Source organism: Doryrhamphus excisus, chromosome 1, assembly GCF_030265055.1.
Source record: "Doryrhamphus excisus isolate RoL2022-K1 chromosome 1, RoL_Dexc_1.0, whole genome shotgun sequence".
NCBI classification, from domain to species: Eukaryota; Metazoa; Chordata; class Actinopteri; order Syngnathiformes; family Syngnathidae; genus Doryrhamphus; species Doryrhamphus excisus.
Window position 1 is genome coordinate 44,352,836 of NC_080466.1, and position 24,144 is coordinate 44,376,979.

The 24,144-nt window shown below is 47.5% G+C and overlaps 1 protein-coding gene across 1 annotated transcript in view; it reads right to left on the reverse strand.

Annotated features, from left to right (window-relative positions):
• Positions 1–4,711: 4,711 nt before the first annotated feature.
• suclg2 (succinate-CoA ligase GDP-forming subunit beta) overlaps positions 4,712–24,144 on the reverse strand; it is a 58,260-nt gene continuing 38,827 nt past the window's right edge. The window contains 2 exon segments of the mRNA XM_058072944.1: positions 4,712–5,950; positions 12,272–12,392. Coding sequence (XP_057928927.1) covers positions 5,838–5,950; positions 12,272–12,392 — 234 coding nt within the window. The 3' untranslated portion in view covers positions 4,712–5,837.

The following is a 24,144-nucleotide window of genomic DNA, read 5'->3' on the forward strand; positions in this document are numbered from 1 at the left end:
CCAGCGCCCTCACACGGCCCAACCACGGCAGGTTTGGAACGCCGGGAATGGCAAGACGGTTTCCAATGTGATGAAGTCATGAAGACACGAGAGAAACATCAGCAGATCCAAGAGCTTCCATCGAGCGTTTCCCGCCGCCAGCGTCCTCGTCCTCCCTCGCATCCCCGAGTCTCCCGCCCAGCTCGGCGCCGGCCAATCACGCCTCTATTTGCATGGGGGCCCCGAGAGTCCCCCTAATGTCCCCCTAATGCCCCCCTAATAGGGCCGCCCCGCTTTGAAGATGATTCCTAATCCTGGAGAGGAGATGAGTTTGTGACCTGCTCCTGTTTTCTTTCCGTGATTCCTTCGCTTTGCTGTCCGACCAAAGTGACCGACGGGAAAATTTGCCGAGGCAGGAATGCGGCGCCGTTCCCTAAGTACTGTCATCGTGCATTGATTAATAGCTCCATATCTGACATGGGGGGGTGGGGGGGGGGGGGAAGGGGCTCCGTTAGCGCTTGCTAACAGGCAATCAGATGGGCTGACAGCCAGTGTCAGCGTGTGTGTGTGTGTGTGCGTGTGTGTGTGTGTGGGTGTGTGTGTGTGTGTGTGAGTGTGTGTGTGAGTGTGTGTGTATGTTTGTGCATGTGTGTGTGTGTGAGTGTGTGTGTGTGTGTGAGTGTGTGCAGGCAAAAAGAAGGTGGCCATATTTATTCTTCTCCCATTGCCTCTATTGACCCGTGTAATGGAGAATTTTACAAGGGGAAGTGTTTGAAATATCCTTTGGATGTGCGGTAATGTGTTCATCTTGGGAGAGTGTGGCTAGCATCCATCTACACACACACACGCACACACGCACACACACACACGCACACACACACACACACACACACACACACACACACACACACCAATGCCTGCAATGAAAAAGTGCGTCTAGCCTAGCATGGCGATAGCATATGAATTGAATGTCCAGCAGGTTTGGATGAAAGTAAGACGGCATCGAACACGACTTAGCTGACAAGCCACAGCGTCAGTATTTGAAAAAGCAAAGAAAGAAATGTTCTATTTTAATAATTAGTCTGTGAACTGAAAATCTATTTCTGTGAGATTCCAATCATTTCATCTCCTGGAAAACCGTATCCTTCCTGAAGAAGGATTTCTTCACATATGTATTCAAGGTGGGAAGACGTGGGTTCGATTCCCCCCTCGGACATCTCTGTGTGGCTTTCCTCCTGGAGGGACAGACCCTTTTCCTACCTGAGTGGTTTGACTGCCACGGCGTTGGTTTTGTTGAGTCCACCTTGCTATGAAGGGTCAAAGGTCACCTTCACCATGTGGTCCAAACCTGTGACCACAAGCACGGATCGGCTCGCACGAATCCTGGAGTGGATGGAACGAGCACTATTGGGTGTGCGTGTACGCAAACATCACATCCAGGAGGAAAACCAAACACGCTACTGATCTGGTGATATGTGAGGGGGGGGGGGGTGTCCGACCCCCCAATGAGGGCCCCACCAGGACGACTTGGGAGTCTGATCATCAAGTATTCAAAGCACATTCTCTAATCGGGGGATTGCCTTTCAGGGGTCACGCCAAATGAGCCCCCCCCGTACTATATACTACATGTATATGCATTTGTACATGTATACGTATACATATAGTACGTATACATATGTATATGTATACATGTACAAATGCATATACATATAGTATATAGAGTATATAGTACATATAGTATATAGAGTATATAGTACATATAGTATATATATACACACACAGCAGTATATGAGGATGGTAACATTATGGAAGCATTATGGAAGCATTATGGAAGCATTATGGAAGCATTGGAACATTTGTGTGTAATCAGGATGTTTCAGTTGAATATTGATGACGTCATCAGCCACCACAAGGTCAAAGCAGAGCTTATCAGGCCACAAATGAAGTTTGCGGACATGCGATGATGAAGATTGTTGATGATGATGATTATTGCAACTTTTTAATCCCGCCTCCGCCTCGCTCAATTTCTCCAGACAGCCAAGGAAATTTTAATCGATTCCAAGTCCTTCAGTTCCGCACACGGACAACAGTTTGGAAAGAGGGACATTGATTTTTCCGCTCCTTTGCGAGCCAAGGCCGACGCGGCACACGGGAACGCCACACGCATCCGAGGCGCTCATGTCCTCCCTTTTATGCGCCTTTTTGTGGGACTTTCTGGCCATAAAACCACAACCCGTTTGGATGAATGCACACACAATATATCCGGGGAATGGTCCATAGCCAGAAAATGTTGAAGCAGTGGTGTCCCTGACAGACCAAGTATACACAAAGTATACACAAAGTATACACAAAGTATACACAAAGTACTGGCCATTCGGAGCATCTTTTATGGTTTTATGAAGGGATACGTGCACAGTTGTTGCTTTCAAGTACTTTGTGTGGTTAACATCCCTACCAGGTGGAATATTTCCATCCCTACCAGGTGGAATATTTCCATCCCTACCAGGTGGAATATTTCCATCTCTACCAGGTGGAATATTTCCATCTCTACCAGGTGGAATATTTCCATCCCTACCAGGTGGAATATTTCCATCCCTACCAGGTGGAATATTTCCATCCCTACCAGGTGGAATATTTCCATCTCTACCAGGTGGAATATTTCCATCCCTACCAGGTGGAATATTTCCATCCCTACCAGGTGGAATATTTCCATCCCTACCAGGTGGAATATTTCCATCTCTACCAGGTGGAATATTTCCCAAGGCCCTAAAAACCGCTGCTCAACAAGAGCAGTTTGATGCCCTAACCTGCCATTCTCGGGAACGCCAACGACGTTGTGACTTTCTCCTGTCTAACAATGTCCAGATGTACAGCGACTAATCCGTAACCTGGTCTCCAAGGGGAACAGCCTCCTCTCGGGCTCCCTAAACGGGCTGTCAATGATCCGCAGGACAACCCGGATACTGCTGGTCCTGACTAGGACCAGGAAATATGAGCGTCTTGGTCCAGTACTCAGGTCTCCGTCGCTCAGAGAAGAGACTTGTGTCCAAGTGTCTTCATGGTCTTTCATGACGGGATTTGACCCTTTTTATGCTTATGGGTGTCTATAAATAAATTACTTGCCCCCCCCCCCCCCCATATAGAGAACAAAACCTGCTATGTTTTCAGAATGCAAAAAACAAACCAAAATCCCCCCCCCCCCCCCCCCAAGTTAATAGATCAGCGGTCCTTTCTCCAAGGACCTTTCTAGGCAAGCTTTATGGTGCTCTTCAAAAAACGCTGCATGACAGAAGTCTCCAGGCTGACCTCCAAAGCCCCCCCCCCCCCCTCATCTATATTTATATGATGGAGCGGCACTAATTTTGCCCAGTAAATCAGCGTGCACATTCCATTGTGACCTCCAGCTTGACACTGAATGAAAGAACACGAGGGCCGACTCGGCTGCTTTAACAAGCCTTCAACTCCTCCGTCCGATCCGTCAGCCCAGCGCCTGGAGCCTCAGCAGCCGGGAGCATGAAATGAGGCGATTATTGAACCCTCAGCCCGTTTGCTAGGCTGGGCTGGCAGGCGTGGCTGGCAGGCGGGGGGGGGGGGCGCGGGAGCCCACCTGAGCACGTTCTTGTCTTCAGATGACTCCTCGATAGGAGCCATGGAAATTAAAACATGATAAATAAATTAGGGCCGCCCCCCCCTCCACCCCCCGCCTCACACTCACAGTTCACCTTGCGTGGAGAAAAGTGTGACTTCCAAAACTGTTTAGACTTGTCGACATCGTTCTCCGGCATTCGAGGCTGGCGACGTCAAAACAACGATGCCCGGGGAGCACCCGGGGAGCACCCGGGGAGCCGCATGGAGTCCTCACATCTTCTACAGACAGCAAGAACATCCAACAGTGGTGACAAACCGTTCCTCTGGCGAACGCTGTTTTGGTAGCGCAGGTGCTAGTCAAGCCCGATGTCTTGACAGATAATCCATCACAGTCGCTGCGTCTGACGGGGCCGACGAAGGACAGCCGCCCCTCTCGGGTCTCTGGGGGTTTTATTAGAAAATGACGAGCGGGACTTTAGACGCTCTGGCGTCTCAAGTAGAAACTCAAGTGCAGACGGAATACGTGACAATTCTGTAACTCCAACGTCGAGCTGGGGTGTCGGATTTGTGTTGACTTAGAACGTGTCCGATATTGGCTCTGTTGCCGCAAACCGATATCCCGTTATTGTCCAACTCTCACTTTCCGATACCGATACAAGCCGATACCGACGTGTGCAAGATGACATATCTCCTGTGGTATCATGAACACGTGATCATTGTGTTCTAGGCAGAATATCCTTTTTCATGATCGGGGAGAAATATGGCATTTTTATGCTGATATCGGGCCAATAATTATCATCCAAATGATATTCCAAGAAAAGGAAAATAGGCCAGATCAGATATTTTGGGGCAGGAAGAAGGAAGCACTAAAAGTGTTAATGCATCTTAACACTTGTATAGCACTTCATCTTTAACACATCTTTTACTGTATATGTGATACAGTACACATATATAAATATATATATATATATATATATATATATATATAAAGGCGTTTACTCTGTGTGACAAGAAACCACAAGAAGTTCTTGCTAGCATTGAGGCTAACAACCGTGCCAAATGATTTAGCTGGCTAAAGACCAAGTGTGGCTTCCCTTCAGACATTTGAAGTTAACAGTCGTTTCGTTCTGAAAGCTATTGAGTAAATGCGGAGGAGTTGAATATTTACAAAGTCCAAACGTCCAGGGACCCCCAAACGTCTCCCAAAAAGTCCTTTTGAGTTTTTCTTTGATTCAAAGCACATATTGCTGCTGCGGTCTTAATTCACGGCGGAAACTGCGATTGGAGGCAACAAAAGAAAAGAACCGACTATTGGACCAGTTCGTACTCGTGTACAAGTTTTTATTTGGACCAAATTAGGATTGAAATTGATTTTTAATTTTTGACAAAACAAGAATAGTGTCATGGATGCAAATTTGTATTCTCACGTTAGCCTTTTTGGCTTTCAACACTTCTGGAATTTAAGAACACTTGATTTATTCCATACTTTATTCCATACCATCTTTGGTTGCTTTTCAAAACATCTGAATGAAGATGTTGGTGGAACGGAAGGAGATACCAAGCAGTTGTAGGCACAACTCTACTATGACCTAAATGGGTAAACATGGGGGGGCGTTAGTTGGGAGCACCTTCCCTGTAGATACTCATCTAAGGTGATATTCATCTAAGGTGATATTCATCTAAGTTGAGGGATAATTAAAATATTAAAAATATTATTATTATTATTGGATGCAGAGAGATGATCTCATCATCACGGCTGTTTCCGTTTGACCAAGATGCATTCACTTGTCACGGTGACATTGGCTGCTCGTCCAATCCTGCCCCATCTTCTAGCAAAGACCAGATGAACGATTAAGGTGGCAACGCCTCTTCTGGAAATTAGCTTCATGTCAACAATTGCAGAAAAACGAAACAAAATAGGTTGGAAATGGAATGGAAAAGTCTGAGGTCTCCGTCTAATCTCTTACGGAGATTGCAGTTACTGTCTGATTGACTTCCGTGATGGAAAAGTAGAACGCAACATCGGAATGACAATTAACGCCAATCAGCGGCGAGACGAGAGGAAAAGAGGAAATGTGGGCAGGCAATCTGCACGACGGAGGAGAAATGAACGTCTCATCGAGCTCATAAAGCATCTGATGATCTGTAGTGATGACAGCTGGTTAAAAACAAGCCTGCTGAGGCCCAGGCCTAAACCCACGTTGGTCACGTGACTGACAACGCCGCTGGACAGACGGTAAGGCCACTTGGACGTTCTCCAGTTGTCGTTTCTATTTCTTGATGGCGGCCACTGCTTTCTTAGCGGCGTCGTCCAGGTTGTCCGCCGATGTGATGGGCAGGCCGCTCTCGGTTAGAATCCGTTTGGCTTCATGGACGTTGGTCCCTACAAGACACAATAAAGTCCAATTGAGGGTGGAATCACACATCATGTTTGGATTGGTTAAAACAAACTCCGGTGCGTTTGCTCAAGAGCGAAGGCAATCGTCCAACATATTCAACGCAGCGGCCAGAGTTTTGTTTTGCACTACTTGAGTTCCATCACGTCGTACGTCAATCATGTCCTTGCTTGATGCAGGTTGTTATTGTGCAGGCTGCACCAAAGCCAACTGCACCAAAGCCAACTGCACCAAAGCCAACTGCACCAAAGCAAACTGCACCAAAGCCAACTGCACCAAAGCCAACTGCACCAAAGCCAACTGCACCAAAGCCAACTGCACCAAAGCAAACTGCACCAAAGCCAACTGCACCAAAGCAAACTGCACCAAAGCAAACTGCACCAAAGCCAACTGCACCAAAGCAAACTGCACCAAAGCAAACTGCACCAAAGCCAACTGCACCAAAGCCAACTGCACCAAAGCAAACTGCACCAAAGCAAACTGCACCAAAGCAAACTGCACCGAAGCAATCTGCACCAAAGCAAACTGCACCAAAACAAACTGCACCAAAGCAAACTGCACCAAAGCAAACTGCACCAAAGCAAACTGCACCAAAGCAATCTGCACCAAAGCAAACTGCACCAAAACAAACTGCACCAAAGCAAACTGCACCAAAACAAACTGCACCAAAACGCGCACAAAGCAACCAGACTCGGCAAATGAGGGGGGGGGGGGGGGGGGGGTAGACGGTGGGTTGGTTGGCCGTCAGTCACAGAAGAGGAGAAGTTATGCTCACGTTAAGATAGCATGAAACAGGATGCTGCAATGACGTCAGCCTCCCGCAGCACTGCAGTACCATCCATACATCCATTTTCTATGCTGTGTGTCCTCCAATGGAAAGTTTTGCTGTGATGCAATGCATTATGGGAACCTTTCAACAAATAAATGTGTTTTAATTTTAAACTCGTCTTGGTGCATGTTTGTATATTTATAAAGCCTATTCATAAAGCCTACCGATTATACACCCAAATTTGTTTTTTAAGAAAATGTGTCAGACTAAAGTGAGCATCGGATATCCTTTCCAATTTTTGCTTCAGACCGAAACCGCAAATGTAAAGACGGTCTAAAAAAGCAGGAAGAACAGGAAGTAGCCTTGTGGACCATCTGCCCATCCGCACCGTGGACGCTTCCACACACCAACAATGTGGACCGCTTCCTTGGCTGCAGTTTGGATGGAGGAGGGCAGGTGCTGGCTGACACGGCGGCCCGGTGCCCTGGTCCAGCCCAACACACACACAAAGACACACAAAGACACACGAAGACACACGAAGACACACAAAGACACACAAAGACACACAAAGACACACGAAGACACACAAAGACACACAAAGACACACGAAGACACACGAAGACACACAAAGACACACGAAGACACACAAAGACACACAAAGACACACAAAGACACACGAAGACACACAAAGACACACAAAGACACACAAAGACACACAAAGACACACGAGCCAGCGGCCCTTGACTGGCTGCCACAAAGCTGACAGTGCTGTCACAGCGGGGGGGGGGGGGGGGGGGGGGGGGGATTGTAAGGACCCTGCCAGCGAGGAACCAGGTCTGCCGGGGGAATACCAGTGAGCGAGACAGAAGACCACCAAGGTTAAATGAAGCCAAAACAGCCCGATGCGTTTACGTTATGCTACACGGGTCTTTGGAGTTCACGTTGTTCCACTTGGAGTGGATTCTCTGGGATTTCCAACCTATGCCGCCAATGGGACGCACGCATTAAGAGTTGCCAAGAAGATGCACGGTGGGCACAGTTGGGGTGGGGGGGGGGGGGTCCATCCTTTGTGTCTGATGTTGAAGCCACAAGTCAGTTGAGTGATTATGTTTTAGGTGCCAGTTACTTGGAATGAAGGTGTTGTGATGTTCGGAGTTTGAGCGTGGCTGTGAATGCACCTCGTGGGAGGAAGTGTTGTCCGAGGACGGACGGACGGACGGACGTGTTTGCCAGCTGGAGGTCCACACGGTGCTGGAATGTCACTGTTGATGTGTTCAGAGGAAGTGGGACTGTGGGAACGCCAAGTACAACATGAATTTCCACCAAGTTGTTGGTGACCAAGTCTTTCACCAAACGCCACGCTTGGTGACAACTTGGAGTCCTGGAGGCTGTAGCTCTCCTAGCTTGCGTGGCCTTTGGTCAGGAATGTTATTAACATGAATATGAAGAGTCTCTGTTATGGTTGTCTACAGGATGGGAAGTCATTCCAACACATTCCCACGGCTAAAACCTGCAACCAATCTTTAATCGAATGGATTAGCAGAAGAGCAGAAAGAGCCCCCCCCCCACACCAGGGTGGGGCGTCCTGATTGGTTTACCTTCATGGACCAGGGTGTCTACTTTACTTGCAGTAGTCACCAACATCTGGTTATGACCATGTGGACCGCATGGTCTGTCCCATCGTTCAAGTCCATCTGCACCACTTCAGGACTTGAAGCAGCAACGGATAAAAGGAGGCCAACTGATGCAAATCCAGGATGCATGAAGACAAACGTCTACAGCGAGAGCAGACGGTGCCGTGACAAAGTCAACACGTGTGGCTCCCACAAACACTCATGTGACGTCTCCCACTGCAAAGACGCCGCCCACGTTTGCCTGGCGTTGACCTGCTGGCGTCTAATCAAGACAACCACTGATGGCTCACAGCAGCAAAGGCAGGAACCAATGCCGGGTGGGTGTGTGTCCAAGTGGATGGTATGTGCTCACCTGCGACCACTAGGTGCTGCTAGAGACCTTCTCTCATCCTGGATTGGGTGACCATGGCTTAGAATTCATTAGGTCTTCCTGGTCCTGCTTTATTCCAGCGTGACGCAGCCAGGACGTGTGAAATATCCACGGCTGCTTCTTATTCTGGTTTCTCCTCTGAGGAGCCGCGACTTGAAGCTTCAGTTGATTGAAAAGCACCCAGTCAGCAATTTCCTGTCCAGTTCTTTCCACGGCGGTTTTGGTCAGCGTCCCTACACGCCCCCTCGGCGGGGGGCCGCTAGACACCCGGTTGCCAGGTATGAAATATTGCCACTTCCACATATTTACGTTACGTCTCCTCTCTAATTAGCAAGCTTACGGTGCGAGTGTGAGATGTCACTTTAATGTGCGACTCAATTCCAGGACGCCATATTTGACCAGGATAATAAGGTTTGGGGCGGTGCCAGATTTGGGTGCCAGAGGGGCGTTCCTCATGCAAACATCCCAACTTTGGGCCAAATTCTGCTTTAACGAGCTCAGGTTCAAAGGCTCACGAGTGATGAAGAGCAAACTGCCTGTTTTAGTTTCATACTTGGGGGGGAAACTCATGTGGGGGGGGGGGGGTTCACAACAGGGCGTGTATTCTTGGAGATGATTCTCCTTGTGGTTATTATTATTACTTTTTTATTGGCGCAGCATGGCGCACCCACTGACCAGAAAACCCTTTGGACGAGTCCAGCCTGACTTCAAGATGGAACGAGTCTGTCCCCATCACTATGCCTTCAAGGGGACTAGGATGCTCATTTTCAGCCCTTTGTTTTGACTTGCGGACTCCTATAGAGCAGCTACACACGCAGAAAGCTTTCCAGATCTTCCAGAATCTGCACCTATTCCAGCTGGATGGACTTGGACTTCCACAATGTTTTTTTTTTTATTTATTCCACGGAATTCACAGAATTCCACCTAAATTCATGCATTTGAGTATTTAAAACTGAAACACTGAACATGGTGGTGACACTTCTTGCAAGCAAAGAGTCATGAAAAAAAACGGAGGTGAGGAGCATGCCAGCAGTATAACCAGTATAACCAGTATAACCAGTATAACCAGTTGTGTTGACGTTGACTAATGTTTAAAGTCGTTTGATGTGACAAACATGGCAAAAATAAGAAATCAGGAAGTGGCAAAGACTGTCTAGATCATCTAATGCAACGGAAGCTATGGCCAACTGGAGCTTTAAATATGTGAAAACATTTCATTCCATCAGCCGATGTCATCATCCTTGTTGGGACTTTTGAGCGTGAAGACTCTTCACGATCAGCAGCAAGACAGCGTGACTCTTCTCTTTGCGGCCCAAAGCTCCTCCCATCAGGACCCCGTGAGTCAAACATCAAGTAGTCGTCATCCCAAGGCTCGCCAGACCGTCGTTCGCGGTGCGGATAGATTTGCCTTTCATGTGCTGCCAGTCATTAATCCCGTCGGCATGTTGCTTCCATTGTCTTGGCGGCTGATCAACATATAAAGATGGCGGCCAACGCCACACCTCATCCATACGGCCATTGATCTGTGATGACCTGAGGTGGATGCTCTGTATTTAACACGCCCGAGCCCACTTCTCCCTTCCAAGTATGGATGAATCTCTCGTCAAGGAGAAGCCATTTCTGCTGTTTGGGACAATGAAGGGACTACGGAGTAAATCAATCCGCCAGGAACGGAGCTGAGCCAAAGCCTTCCCATTGGCTGCTGCACCCTCGGGACAATTTAAGCCCATTTTTCCCTCCAAAACGACAGGAAGTAGGTTCCACTTTCACGGATCACCAGAGAGGGCAGTGCAGCTTCATCAGCCAAACATTGGAAGACATTCTTTGGAGGTCAGGGATAAAAGCAGTTTTGTACCCTAGAAAAACACCTTATGGAAGTGGTTCGACTCCCTCCTTCGGCTTTGCCAGCATGGCGAGCCCACGCCCGTCCTTCCAAACGGGAATACACAATCACGGCCAAGGCAATCAAGCAGAGCCATTTAAAAGAGATTTCCCAATTAAAAGTGTGCCAGTTAATCCACTCTGATCCAGTTGAGCGCCGGGCCGTGCCCGCTGCCCCGGAGCCAGCCCAGCAAGCTGTGCTGATTGATTCCCAAGCAATTCTCTCCCCCAGACTGCAACCCAAGTTGTAAAATAAGGCCCGGGTCGAGCAAACATGGCCGGTCGGACACCAGCAGCGCCCTTCTGGGCTCGGCCAATGGGGTTGGATGGTAGCGCCTGGGATGACGAGTGGAACCCTTGTGTTATATTGCCACCGTATCAAATATAAAAGCATTAAAACTAGTGCAGCATTTTAGTGGCTCGTAAGAGTCCAATCCAATTGGCTGTTTGTAATTAGCCACATAAAGACGGATTTCACACGCGCGCCATATTTAAGGCAATCTACTTGCTAGCAAGTGGCCTGCAAAGTGCTATTTGGCGTCGGTAACACATCTGCTCTTGTTACAGCTGTGGATGCTGTGAACAACACTTCTCACACCCACATGATTTCTGAGGGAAACGCAGACGTATAAAAAGGCCTGGCACACATAGCAGCTTCATTCTGTGCTGGAGTGGCCATGGGGGGGCCTGAATGCACCGCTGGCACCCTTACCTGCAAACAATATTAGGGACGCGATGCTAATGCGGGTTTCATTAGCATGCCGAGGTTGAAAGGTGAGCCTATCAGCGGCGTCTCTGCCGTTCTTCTGGCCGCCGCTAATGACGACCACGCTGGAATGTGACATGTGAGAAATGCACGATGCTTGCGGCTGGGACACAGGCCTGCGATGAAGATGAAGATGAAGACCAATACGAATACGCTCGTGGAGCAACGATAACACAGGTTTCAAGTTGAAACCAGGGAGACTAATTGGTGCTTCCTACTTCCTGTTACCTTGATGCTCCTGTTGGGAGCAACGGGCCTGTTAGTCTGAACGTTGTGTTAGACTCGTATATTTATATTACGCATCCGTATTTCCTGTTGGCATTAGGCTGTGGGCGGGGCTGGCTGTCCCAGGAGCAAATAGGTCACAGCGACAAAAGTGAATACAAATCAGGAAAAAACCCGTTGAGGTCAAGGCGAGGCCCTCTACTCACACGATGACAGACCAAAAGATCAGGAAAACATGAAAAGATCATCATCATTAGAACTAGGGGTGCCGATCGATCCGCCCATCAGCTCCGCCCCCACTGCAGCATCCGGAGCCAGCATGTCTTCCTGCCGTGTGTGGGACTTCCATTACGGAATTAATGAATCGAGGAGGAAAACGAGGAGGATGAAAATATGAGCAATATGTTTTAACAAGGATACAAAAACGCTACAGCGGAACAGCGCTATGACCAAGAGGTACCATCAGGAGTGAAATATGCGGAAGTGAATTTTTGTGTCCAAACTGACAGGTTGCCAAATGGTATGGTGGACATAAAACTTAGAATAACTACTTTGCATATTTCACTTATTGCGGGCTGCTTTGGGAACCTACATATCTCCCGTGATAAACGAGGGAACACTGTATACGGAATCAATCCTTTGGGCAAGGTGGTGTTTCCTTACCTTCGAGCCTGACCACTAGAGGCACCTTCAGCTCCAGCTCTCGACATGCCTTGGTGATACCGTTGGCAATGATGGCGCAGTTGACGATCCCCCCAAAAATGTTGACAAGAATGGCCTCCACCTGAGAATCAAAGGTTGAAGAAGCGCATTTAGAAGAAGGCAAAGCAAGCATGGTATGTGCCAGGATAGTAAAACATGTAAAGAGCGTATGAAATCAGATGTTTGGAGATTTGAAGTAAAAAGTACGTTTTGGAGAAGCTGTCAGGGATTATTTTCAAGTCATTATTTTCAGACTGAAATCTCACAGCCTGAATAACAGACTGCAGGAAGAGTAAACAACACCAACACTTAGGAGAACAATGGATGACATCCTTGTTGCAAACACGAATGCTTTAAAAAAAGGAACGGTGTTGATGATGACAAGCCTTGTGCTACCTTGATAATGAACCTGCAGTACAATTCCAGGCTATCATATGATTTGCTCTTTCTCGAAAATCTTGCCTCTGTCGTCGTACGCCGTCTCGGTGCAACTTGTCGGTTTGCAGCAAACCAGGGGGCGGCGGCTTTTACTAGCAAAAGAGCTATTTTGCTTCCTCCCCACTCAAAACTTTTAATCTTACTTTTTCATCTAACATGCAACGGCAAAGGTGACGCGGGTTGCTGACCCCCGTCGTTCTGCCGAATTGAGTACCCACACCGACTGACTTTTTAAAGAACGTTTCAGCAACCAAGAACGTTATCCAAGCAGATGTCGCCAGCATGTACAGGAAGTTGGCATACATCCGTGGTGCAGAATTATTTACATTGTTTCCGGTAAAACCGGGGAAAATAACTTCCCTTTTTGCATGTTTGGGTTTTCGTCCAACCTTTTGGAATGACCTACTGGCCAGAACCGGAATACCAAGTGTCGGAATACCGCTGTAGCAATAAGACATTGGCAGCAGACTAACTCAAACACAGACAAGGCCACTTCCTGGTCGAATGAAAGGAAAGAAGCGACAGGAAGTGATGTGTTGAACAAGCAAAGACGGGCAGCTTAGCGAACGAGTTTGTGTGTCTAAGTGTGCGATTACACTAACAATCTCTCACATGATAATTAGCCTGGCTAGCTGACTGGAAAAGCAGACAAGAGCACACAGGATTAATCCTCCATGTTTGTTTATAATCACTTCTAATCTGCTGCTGCCGATTTGGACGAGCGGCTTGCGAGTGGTCTCGGACGCGGGTCCGTGTTTGCCCACTGAGCGTACGCTTGCAGTGTGTGGTAATGATGTTTACTAGGAGAGAAGATCAAGGACTCGGGTGGCTATTAGAGTGACGGTCAAGGCATCGTCCTTTACGTGCTATCCAAATGAGCATCTCCTTGTAAACACCGCCGACCGGGCCAACCCTGCAGCAAACGAGCAAGGCAGGTAGCGGCGGGCTGAAATGATCCAAATGAAGGACTGATTCCTCGCATTTCAACTAAATGTAATCACACCATGATGAGAGAGCCGGCCCTCGGCCATGTTTGATGTGGTCAAAATGGCTGAAATGCCATACAAATACCCCTACCACTAAAGAAAAATCCTGTAAAAAATGAATCAATAATTAGCATCATAAGAGTAAGCATCATCATCGCAATAAATTCTAAACACATCACCGGCTGTACTACGCTGCTTTGTACACAGCCACAAACGCGGCGAAGGAGAGGAGCAGGAGGCCGTTTGACGGCTGGAAGGCAGCGTGAATAAATACATTTTAAATATCCCTTCCACGTGAGCTTCAGCTCTAGTCCTCCATTCTGATGTTTGTTAGCTGTGTTTGGGACTTGGCTGCGTCTTCTGGATCGGGAACGTGGGCTCAGTGTGCACACGCTAAATGAAGTACAGGGTCGGCATCGGACCTGGAAGCAACACTTCCAATCACAGCAAGCCGTTGGACTCTCACCAGCCCCAAGCCAGAGCCATTCGCCGGGCCTGCTCGCTACACCACACGGCTTCCACCAGGGGACAGCAGAGATTCAAACGCAGGTTAGAGCGGATTCTGCTCTCCAGGCGTTTGCAACACATTTTTCAATGCTGTCTCTTTTGGGAAGAGCCATATTTCTTCCATTCATGCATCTCCTATTGACATCCATGTGTATAAATGATATATACACAAAGATTTATGTTGATTTATGTTGCTTGGCAGAGAGCTAAGTCTTGTTTATAACAATATACACGTGTCAAGGACTGTGCTACACTTTCTGCAAGGTTTTTGTTTTCTTGGTAAATCTGGTCTACATGGCGCATACTGTACCATGTACTATACTGCTTGGGGAAAATAGGACGAGGTACTGTAATGTAGGTCTCCAAAAAAGAAATGAAGTCGTTGGAGGTGATTAAATGTGACACAATCGGAGCAGTGGGTGCACGATACTCATGTCGGAACCTGGCAAAGAAACATTTCCATCAGCAGCACATTAGCAGTAGCATTATTAGCAGCATTAGCAGTATTAGCAGCATTAGCATTATTAGTAGTATTAGCAGCATTAGCATGATTACCATTATTAGCAGTATTAGCAGCATTAGCATTATTAGCGTTAATAGCAGTATTAGCATTATTAGCAGTATTAGCAGTATTAGCAGCATAAGTAGTATTAGCAGCATTAGCATGATTACCATTATTAGCAGTATTAGCAGTATTAGCAGTATTAGCATTATTAGCAGTATTAGCAGTATTAGCATTATTAGCAGTATTAGCAGCATTAGCATTATTAGCAGTATTAGCATCATTAGCATTATTAGCATTAATAGCAGCATTAGCATTATTAGCAGTATTAGCAGCATTAGCATTATTAGCAGTATTAGCATTATTAGTATTAATAGCAGTATTAGCAGTAATAGCAGCATTAGCATTATTAGCAGTATTAGCAGCATTAGCATTATTAGCAGTATTAGCAGCATTAGCATTAATAGCAGTATTAGCATTATTAGCATTATTAGCAGCAATAGCAGTATTAGCAGCATTAGCATTATTAGCATTATTAGTCCAAGCTTTGACTGTCTGACTTGATAGGTGACGTACAGTATTGGACTTTTTTATTGGATCTTCATCATCATCATCATGTGACTGCCCTGCCTGGTTGGGGTTGTCAAAGATGGCGTTCAGAGGGATGAAGGGGCTCCAATCTGCGGCCAACATTAGACTCGCTAGCAATATACTAGCTGTCACAGAAGCAGGTGAAGTAAGTCGGCGGCAGGGTAGATTTCTTTCATGGGAGCTCAGCGCATGCGAGCAATCTCATTTAATGTGACATCATCACATCTAATGTTCTAGCTAGCTCTCTCTCTCTCTCGTTCGACCATCCATGCCTTCTTGCGGGCGGTGTTACAGCATGAGCTGCCGACTGCAACCTCGCTGCCATGTGGAATTATTCCCATTTTGCTATCTCCAACCTTCCACGGCATTTCCAGTCGAAGTGAAGAAAGAAATGGTCTTCTTAGAAAAATGGGCCGCTCTGTCAACTCCAATTAAAGCCAACACATTTATATGACACGCCATGCAATGACAGCTGGTATGACGGCCGTACCTTGGGACTACAAATCACTACGGACTACAAGTTGCAGGCAAGTCATGGAGATACACAAGAGCATGAAGATGCCCAGGAGGCGGAATAGGCGAGCTAGTCCAACAAGCAAGTTCACAGAGCTCATCTCCTCCCACATGGCTGAGATCCTTCACCCTCCCTGCTGGTGGACAACCGTTGTCTTCTTCTCAGCAGATCCTTTTGGAACTCTTGGTCAGTCTTTCCGTCAAGCTTCAGTTGATTTCCTCTGGGGTACAGGAGCGACGTACACACTCCTCATAACATTTTTAAAATGGGATGCTCTAGAAGTCTTCAGGTTCCATTTTGACTCATCAGGTGGAGAAAAGTACTTTCATCCACCTTTCAGTGTGCCCTGTTTCATGCTCCGAACGGGAACGTTTTTGGTGTTGAGGAGAAGAGGCCTTGAAGATGTTTTTCCTTCCTAAAACCCTGCTATCCAAGATGCCGTCTGATGGACTGCGCTCGGCACCAGTGACAGCCATCATGGTGGTCCTGTGTCTTGACGGACAGCCAAGCGGATCTTCCGGCTCGGGCCATTGCCATCTTTTGGGCCTATCACTTGGCTTTTTGTTCAGTAGCCCTCAGAGTATTTTAAGGACTTTAAAAGTGTCCAACATCAGCAGCAATAGCGAGCTGGGAGGAGCCTGGCTTATGTAGCGCCTTTGCCGCCAAGAGACCGTGACGTGTGAACACCTTGGATCCACGTTGGATCCACATTGGATCCACGTTGGATCCACATTGGATCCACATTGGATCCACATTGGATCCACATTGGATCCACATTGGATCCACATTGGATCCACGTCTTTTATGCTTGTTGCTGCCTCCACATCTGCTTTGTCTCACTCCCATTTCTTCTGTTGGACGTTGGAGCTCCACGTGGAGCCTCCATCAGATCCAAGTGTGCAATGTCAGTTCTTGCAGTTCTTCACCTGGTCCAAACGTTCCGTCAGGCGTGTCACAAGCCTGGCGCACCCTCGGCTTTCAATGGCTCATGGTGGTTCACCTTTAAAAACACGATACGTAGTCTTTGGTATAGGAGCACCCAACTAGAAGTCACATGACTCGCCAAACTAAGAAGAACACCTACAGTCCAGGAAATATGCTGCATGCACATTTTTCATGTTGACAAACTATGATGTCAGCACTTCTATAAAACATCCACGGGCTGATAAAGAGGGGGGCATTGTGCATACGCCCCCCCCCCCCCCAAGATTTAACCAAAGGGGGGCACAGCGTTTTCTTCTCATTTTGCCCAGGCTGGTTCCAAGAGTTCTGCAAGTGTTACTGAATTATCAGAGCGATCCACATTTCCACGGCCGTACCCCCGTTAAGCACTCCTAATCTCCCGGCAGGAAGGAGCCAAACGGGAACGCATCGTGTTTCCTTTGTTAGCAGAGAGCAGATAGGCTTTGAATACGGCAGGGCTGGACTTGGGCGTGTGTCCCTCTGTGGCCTATTAGCGGCCATTGTTGTGTCTTATCTCCAGCAGACAGCCGCTACTGTCACCACGTGCTCTGGCAGGCCGTGTTTGTTTGTTTTCCATCCCCACTCAATGCCCCACGGCCACAGGTTAACATGCACCCCCCCCATGAAGGCAGGCCTGCGGTCTGTAATCACACATCTCCTGGAATAATGAGACAGCTCGTCTTACTGAGATGTGATTACTGCGCTTCGGTCCACGTTGAAAGACCTTGTCGTTAGACTTCCTGTCACTGGTCTCATCATCCCATCTACGCTCTGCCTTTTGTCTCTCCACAACATTTCCCGCAAAAGTAACTCACTTAGTGTAGGCCCCGTTTCACTGAGAAAAGACAAGAAGAAGAAGCGGAACCAAAAGAGCACGGAGCAGGCATGTACGGAAATAGCTTCATCGGAGTCAAGACTCCAGAAGCCAACTGGAAATCTGCCATGTGACCCGACGAGGACCCTCATGGACTGACATGTTTGGACCTGTTAGCAAGGACTGGATGCTGAAATGTTTTCCACCTCCAGTAATCCCTCGTTTACCGCTGTTAATTGGTTCCAGACCCGGCTGTGGTGAGTGAATTCCTGTAGTATTCCTGATTTATGAATGCAGTATTTCCGTAGTTCTAAATTGTTTTTTTTTTTTAATTATCTGCTCTCCAATCCTGCCGTGTGACGTTTGGTTTTGCTGTTTAAACGCCAGGGGGTCACGGGGGTCGTACGATTGCGTCCATCAAAGAAAGCGTCAATGTTGGTGTAGAAGTCAAGGAGATTGAACGAGCAATGCAAGCCATATCGAGCAATAAAGATACTCTATGCCGCATGACTTATGCAGCATAAAGTCTTCTAAAACTGCAAAGCTATTTGGCCCGTGTAAATCTCTTATTGTGGATACGGAAAAAAAGGCAGGCCGCGTGAAGAGAGGCTCTTGGAATCCTGGAGTGAGACGAAGTGAGACCAATGGAAGAAGATAGATGGAGGAAAAAAGCCGACGATGGGAAGCGGTGCGGTCCCTGGCTTCTATTGAAGGCTAAGACCGGCCCTGGCAAGGAGGGATAAGAGGGAAATAATTACCCGGCCTGCTGAAGCATGACAGCCCCTTCTCAGGTCTGGAGACAGACGGAGCATTATGTCAAAGATTGGCCCCGTCACCAGCACAGATCCTGACACTGTGGCACCTGAAAGCTGACGGATCGGCTACCCACCTGTCTTGATGGAGGTCCGGCAGAGATCCTTTTATTGGAAGGAACAACGTCATCAAGCTCATGTGTGATATCGCCACAACACACCATTTCCACATCAGACTACTGGAGGTCTCCATTACGGTCCAAACATGTGTAGAACGGTCTGGTTGGGTTTGGGAAAGGAAGGTTCTGTACCGAGTCTTACCCCCGCTAACAGTCACCGTAAATGTCATGTTTTATTCTGTTCCAATCTGTGAACTTGGTCTCATGGCAAAATACTCGCACTTGCAGCCGGAAAACACATTTGAAATCTTCAAGCAAGGAACCACTGGGCTCTTCTACACAAAAACTTGGTGCCCCCGTTCTGTCAACGCCGCTTATACAGAGCAGTGTCATGGAAAAAGGGGCTAAAACGTGCAGCTACCAGAAGCAGTACAAAACGATCTACGTACTCCACTGGCATCGGCCAGTGCTGCTGGCCAGACTGGTATTGGACTTACATCGGAAAACTAGGAAAATCAGCACCAACATAGTATTGTCCTTCTATGACCTCTGACCCGGCCAGCCTACTGCAGCAACAAAGGACTCGGCGAGTCTGTTGCCTCAGGCGATGTGCCAACATGGAGGCCCGGCAAACGAGTGGAATGGAGTGGAAACGAGTCCAATGAAGGCCAACCCAAAATTGCCAAAAGTAATCCCTCGCTTATCGTGATGAATTGGTTAATCCACCGTGATAAGTGAATTTTTCCACCAAGTAGAAGTCCTTATTTATAATGAAAATAGTTAGAGCATATGTTTACGACCTTGGTTTTTACATGAGTAGACCCCCTGGAGGTGAAAGACCCCCCCCCATGTAGTCACCTTTCCACTCATACCACCCGATACAGTAGACAATAAGAAAAACAAATAGCCATTTACCATATCAATAATATATAATAATAATAATAATAATAATAATAATAATAATAATAATATAAGACTCACTCTCCTTTGTATTGCTATAAATGTGTTCCCATGCTAAAAGAGCAGAGTGGTGGGTGGACAGGAAGTGACATCGGGGGTTAAGAGTTGAGTTTTAGCTTGCTGGGCGTTACGGCTGTAACGGCAAGTCATGTTTTATTTGGGATTATTGTGCCTGTTAATTCAAATCTGCAATATCAGGAATCAGGAATGTGGGTAGAGCTTTCACTCTGTGTGAAGTACAGAACATGAAGGCCAAAAAGCGGATCAGGAATTTATGGACTGGGAAATAAATACTATTTGGTTACGTGTACATAGTGCCATATTAATTGTTGCTTCCAGTTCTAAAGTCATGAGATGCAGAGCGTGGATGAACGTGGCCGAGCGTGGCAGAGTATGGATGAACGTGGATGAGGGTGGATGAGGGTGGATGAGCGTGGCAGACAGACTCCTGTATGGAGCAGAAGTTTGGTCACATGTCAGCGAGGGGCGCGGGGCTACTGCTCACCTCAGGGCATGAGGATGTTCCAGGTCTGAACCCACATCACATCAGACCCACACCCCCACCCACGGCTTTGCTGTGAATCGGCCTGAGCAATTGGAGGCGGGGCAGGACGGACTATTATTCATCTCCAGAGGGTGTCATGTCACTGCTGACGGGCAGACATAAATATTCCTCAACCCCTTCACCGTGGGTTAATGGCTGTCCATCAGACAGCCGCGGGACAGGCGGGCCCACATGGGGCCACGTGGGCCTGGTGTAGACACACACAATGTGGACACCTTCATTGAAACAGCAAGGTCACCTACGGAGACGTGAAAAACTGCAGCGGACAAGAAGCCCCACATGGTAGGTGTGAGCCCTGCTTTGCAGACCAGGATGCCAGAGGTGTTCAGGGCCGTGCTGCGTCCCCTCCAGCCCCCTCCCAGCAAGATTGCACAATAGTTGGGAAACGGCAAGCGGAATGACGTCAGGATGGCTACAGAAGGCTGAATATAAAAGCCAACATTCCCAGCGTTGTTCCTAATGGTGCATGGCTGACCCGGATTAATTGATTCTAATGTATGCACACAGAAGGTCAATTAAGCAAAGAATTCCATTTCAGATTGTTCCATGATGGTGGGAGCCAATGAGGCACCGAAAGGGCAGATGGGGGTACTTTGCAAGGCAAATTATTGGCCCTGCTTTTTTCTTTGACACTCCCTCACCATTTGCAAGTCATTTGCTCACCTTTGACTGTTTTCCTTTCATCAGGAATAAACACGTACATGCCCGAAGAGCAAACATACCGTGTGTAGAAATAGTTAGCTACCTATGTTGCTGAGAAATGTTTGGGATTTTATATCCGTGTAATGGACTCCACCTTCACCTAAAATATGTTTTGTGTTTTCATTTTTGAGAGTCAACTGCTGATGACATCATAGATGGGCGACATAGCTGCCATTCCGTTAGTCGGCTAAGGATGCTAACGGGGCTTTTTGTGACAGCACAGTTGGACTCACGTATGAGTACATACTCGTGTATTAAAAACACAAAACCGTATTGCATGCTAACCGGAAAATGTACGTGAGCTGAGGCAACATTTTGGCTTTTAACTGAAAAACATGTTAACCAAGACAGATGTTAACCAAGGGCCCACTGTGTATTGTTTTTATTTCTTGTTATAAGATCGATTTGTTGTTTTTATTTGTTCAATTTTATTTCTACAATGTGCAGCAGGCCAACCCCCCCCAAAACGAGCCGCAGGTTGCAATGTGGGCCCCCCTGCTGTTATGCCAATGGAGGTGTTTGGTTTGGGTTGTCAAAAATGTGACATTAATGTTAAACATTAACTCATGTTTTTTTATTATTATTTCCAAACAAAAAATAAAGTTTGTGTGCCTCATAACGTCGTTGAAAAAACAGTGTGAATGTGTCCTGTGTTCCATTAAGCTAGCACTGATGAACACGGAACATATACACCACATTGATGGCCAAAGGCTTTACCATGCGCTGCAAATTCAGGTGTGGTTGATTTTCTTTTCTTCCGATGGAGACGTTTGTAACACCAGATTGGGAGAGCGGAGCATTCTCCAACATATCCTTAGCCTGTTAGCTTCCCATCACGGGCGGATGCTTGTAATTAAAAAGAGAGGTGGTGTTATTGCAGCTAAAACTAATCAATGCTTGATCATTGGCAGCGGGTGCAAAATCGGACAAGAATGCACTGGTGGCGTTGTCCGCCCTCCAAACGAGTCAACCCGCCAAAATACAATAAAGTGTCTTTAAGGGTCAACGTGCAGGCTGTGGAGAAACGCGTGGAACTGTTGACAGCTGGCAGCAGCACGAATAACGCATTCGCTGAAAAACCGCAAGTTTCTCACCTCAAGTGTTCACAGGCTTTGTTCTCACCCCCCAACACGGTACGTGCCATTTTCACCTTCAAAGCCAACATGTTCCACGCAGAAAGGATACAGCACGTAATGAAATCATCACCTATCAAGTGCTAAGGGCCTTGTCAATTTCCCCTTTGGCTGTCACACGTGCGGCGCCGCATGCGTGTAAGCGCATGCGTGTAAGCGCATGCGTGTAAGCACATGCGTGTAAGCACATGCGTGTAATGTATTACACATACATTACAGCGCAGGAGTACGCGGTGAAGCTGGTAACAAATCAATACATGCTATCGGGATATTTTCACAACAGATCATCTTTATATGGTAATCTCATCCTTTGGGGCCGTGCCGGCTCCACGCCTCTTCTATGTCCCACAGCCCCCCCCCCCCCAGACCTCGAAGACCTCATTCATAGACGGAACAGTAGAACCAATACAAAGTGTGTTGTCCAACGAGATCCGGGATGTCAACCTTATGACCATCACTTTTACAAGACAAGCCAACTGCAACTAAAGATTACTCTACTCATTAATCTCCAGATTGTTGTTTCGATTAATCGAGGAATCGCTTTAGTCCTTGATGGACCAAATCAATATGCGGCCAACACAAACCAGTGAGTGGTCTGGTCTGCAACTACCGGAGACGTGGCAAGGCTGTCCATCCATGTTTTCCAAGGCAATATCTTGTTTTGCGTGAAGCACATGGATAATAACCACATTCCGATCCCTAATACACAAATGGGTACAATTAGGAGTTGGACTCCACCCCTCACCCCCCAAAAAGAGCAAAACAAACCCATACAGATAACATATCATACTTTGCTCCAGGGAGCAGTCTGAGGAACCAATGGCTCCAAAGCTGACATCTTGCCCTGCAGACATCTGATGGAGCTCTCGTCACCAGAAGAGCATTAAGGTTGTGCTCAGGTATGCCAAGGATTAGCAAAAGCCTCAGGAGGACAAAGAGGAGATGTCAGATGGATGGAGGCTTGTCCCATGTCAGAAAGGGCATGCGAGGTGCAAGGGTACCGTGATGATTGAACTCCAGGTGAAGCTTGAAGCTATTATACCAATTCATATTTCACAGCATCAGTAATTGAACTCTTGTTGGCTTCTTGTGCACGTTTTGGGTAGGTTTGACAGGTTATGCAATGCGGCAGGAGAACAGAAAGGACGGCAAGGCAGCGTTTGGTTGGTAGGTCGGTAGAACCAAGTGCAAACGTTACAACATCAAACTCACGAAAATACATAAGAGTAGATCAAATTCCCTCAAATCGCTTGCCTGCATGCACACTGCTCACATGTTTGACACTAGCCTAGCATAGTAGCATCGTACTAAAACATGACTTCAAGCATTTCCTCAGGCCAGAAACCCCCAGTTCCTGGACCTTCTCCCTCCCTGCCTTTAGTGCACCAGTAGAAGCGAGCCACGGTCACCTCTTCCACACACCTTCTGGTCCTGAGGATGTGGTGTGAGCGTGCACAGACGTGTGCACGCACGCGCGCACACACACACACACACACACACACACACACACACACCCAGCTTAGCGCTCTGTCAAGCCACTGCCCCATATAGCAGCCAACAACAGATGCTGGGACTGCTGGTGTGTGTTGGGTGTGCACGCGTGTCAGACAGCAAATGGAAGTCTTCTCCTGCAAGATGAGCTCCAGTGATTACAGGCAGAGACAGTTTTCTAATTATTCTGTCAAACATCAATCCTGTGGGCTGATGCGGGCCATCCTGTGGCCTGATGGACAATGTAATCATTGCAAGAACCCCTGACTCCACAACCCCTCCACAGCCGCCATTTTGGGCGCCCTTTCCCTGCAGTTTTCATGACAACCCCAACTATCTGTCATCTGGCCGTCTTTAGCACTCCATTGCCACTCTGCCAGTCTCCTCATCATCTCCATATTGGACGCCCTTCTAGGAAGTTGGAGGTTGTTGAACAACAACACAACAAACAAAAGGCAGACATGCAAGTGTGGGGACAAATCCAAGAGGGGAAAATGCAGGAAAATGATTCATACTGTACATGGTTCTGGTTCTGGTGCAGGGACGTTAAAAGGATGTGCTTATGATGGAACCCATTGGAGGACTTTACGTATGAAGCATAAAGTGATGCCGTGCCTTCTTATCGTTATGGAGCCATCTTCCATATTCTACACTGAAGAACCTACATGGACATTTTCCCAACCTGATCATGCCTTTAGAAGCTGCCACCTCAGACAAAACGCTACATTTTGCCACAGATGCCTTCAAATGTTCATTACCCCCCCCCCCCCCCCCCCACAGCTTTACCCAGAATAGGT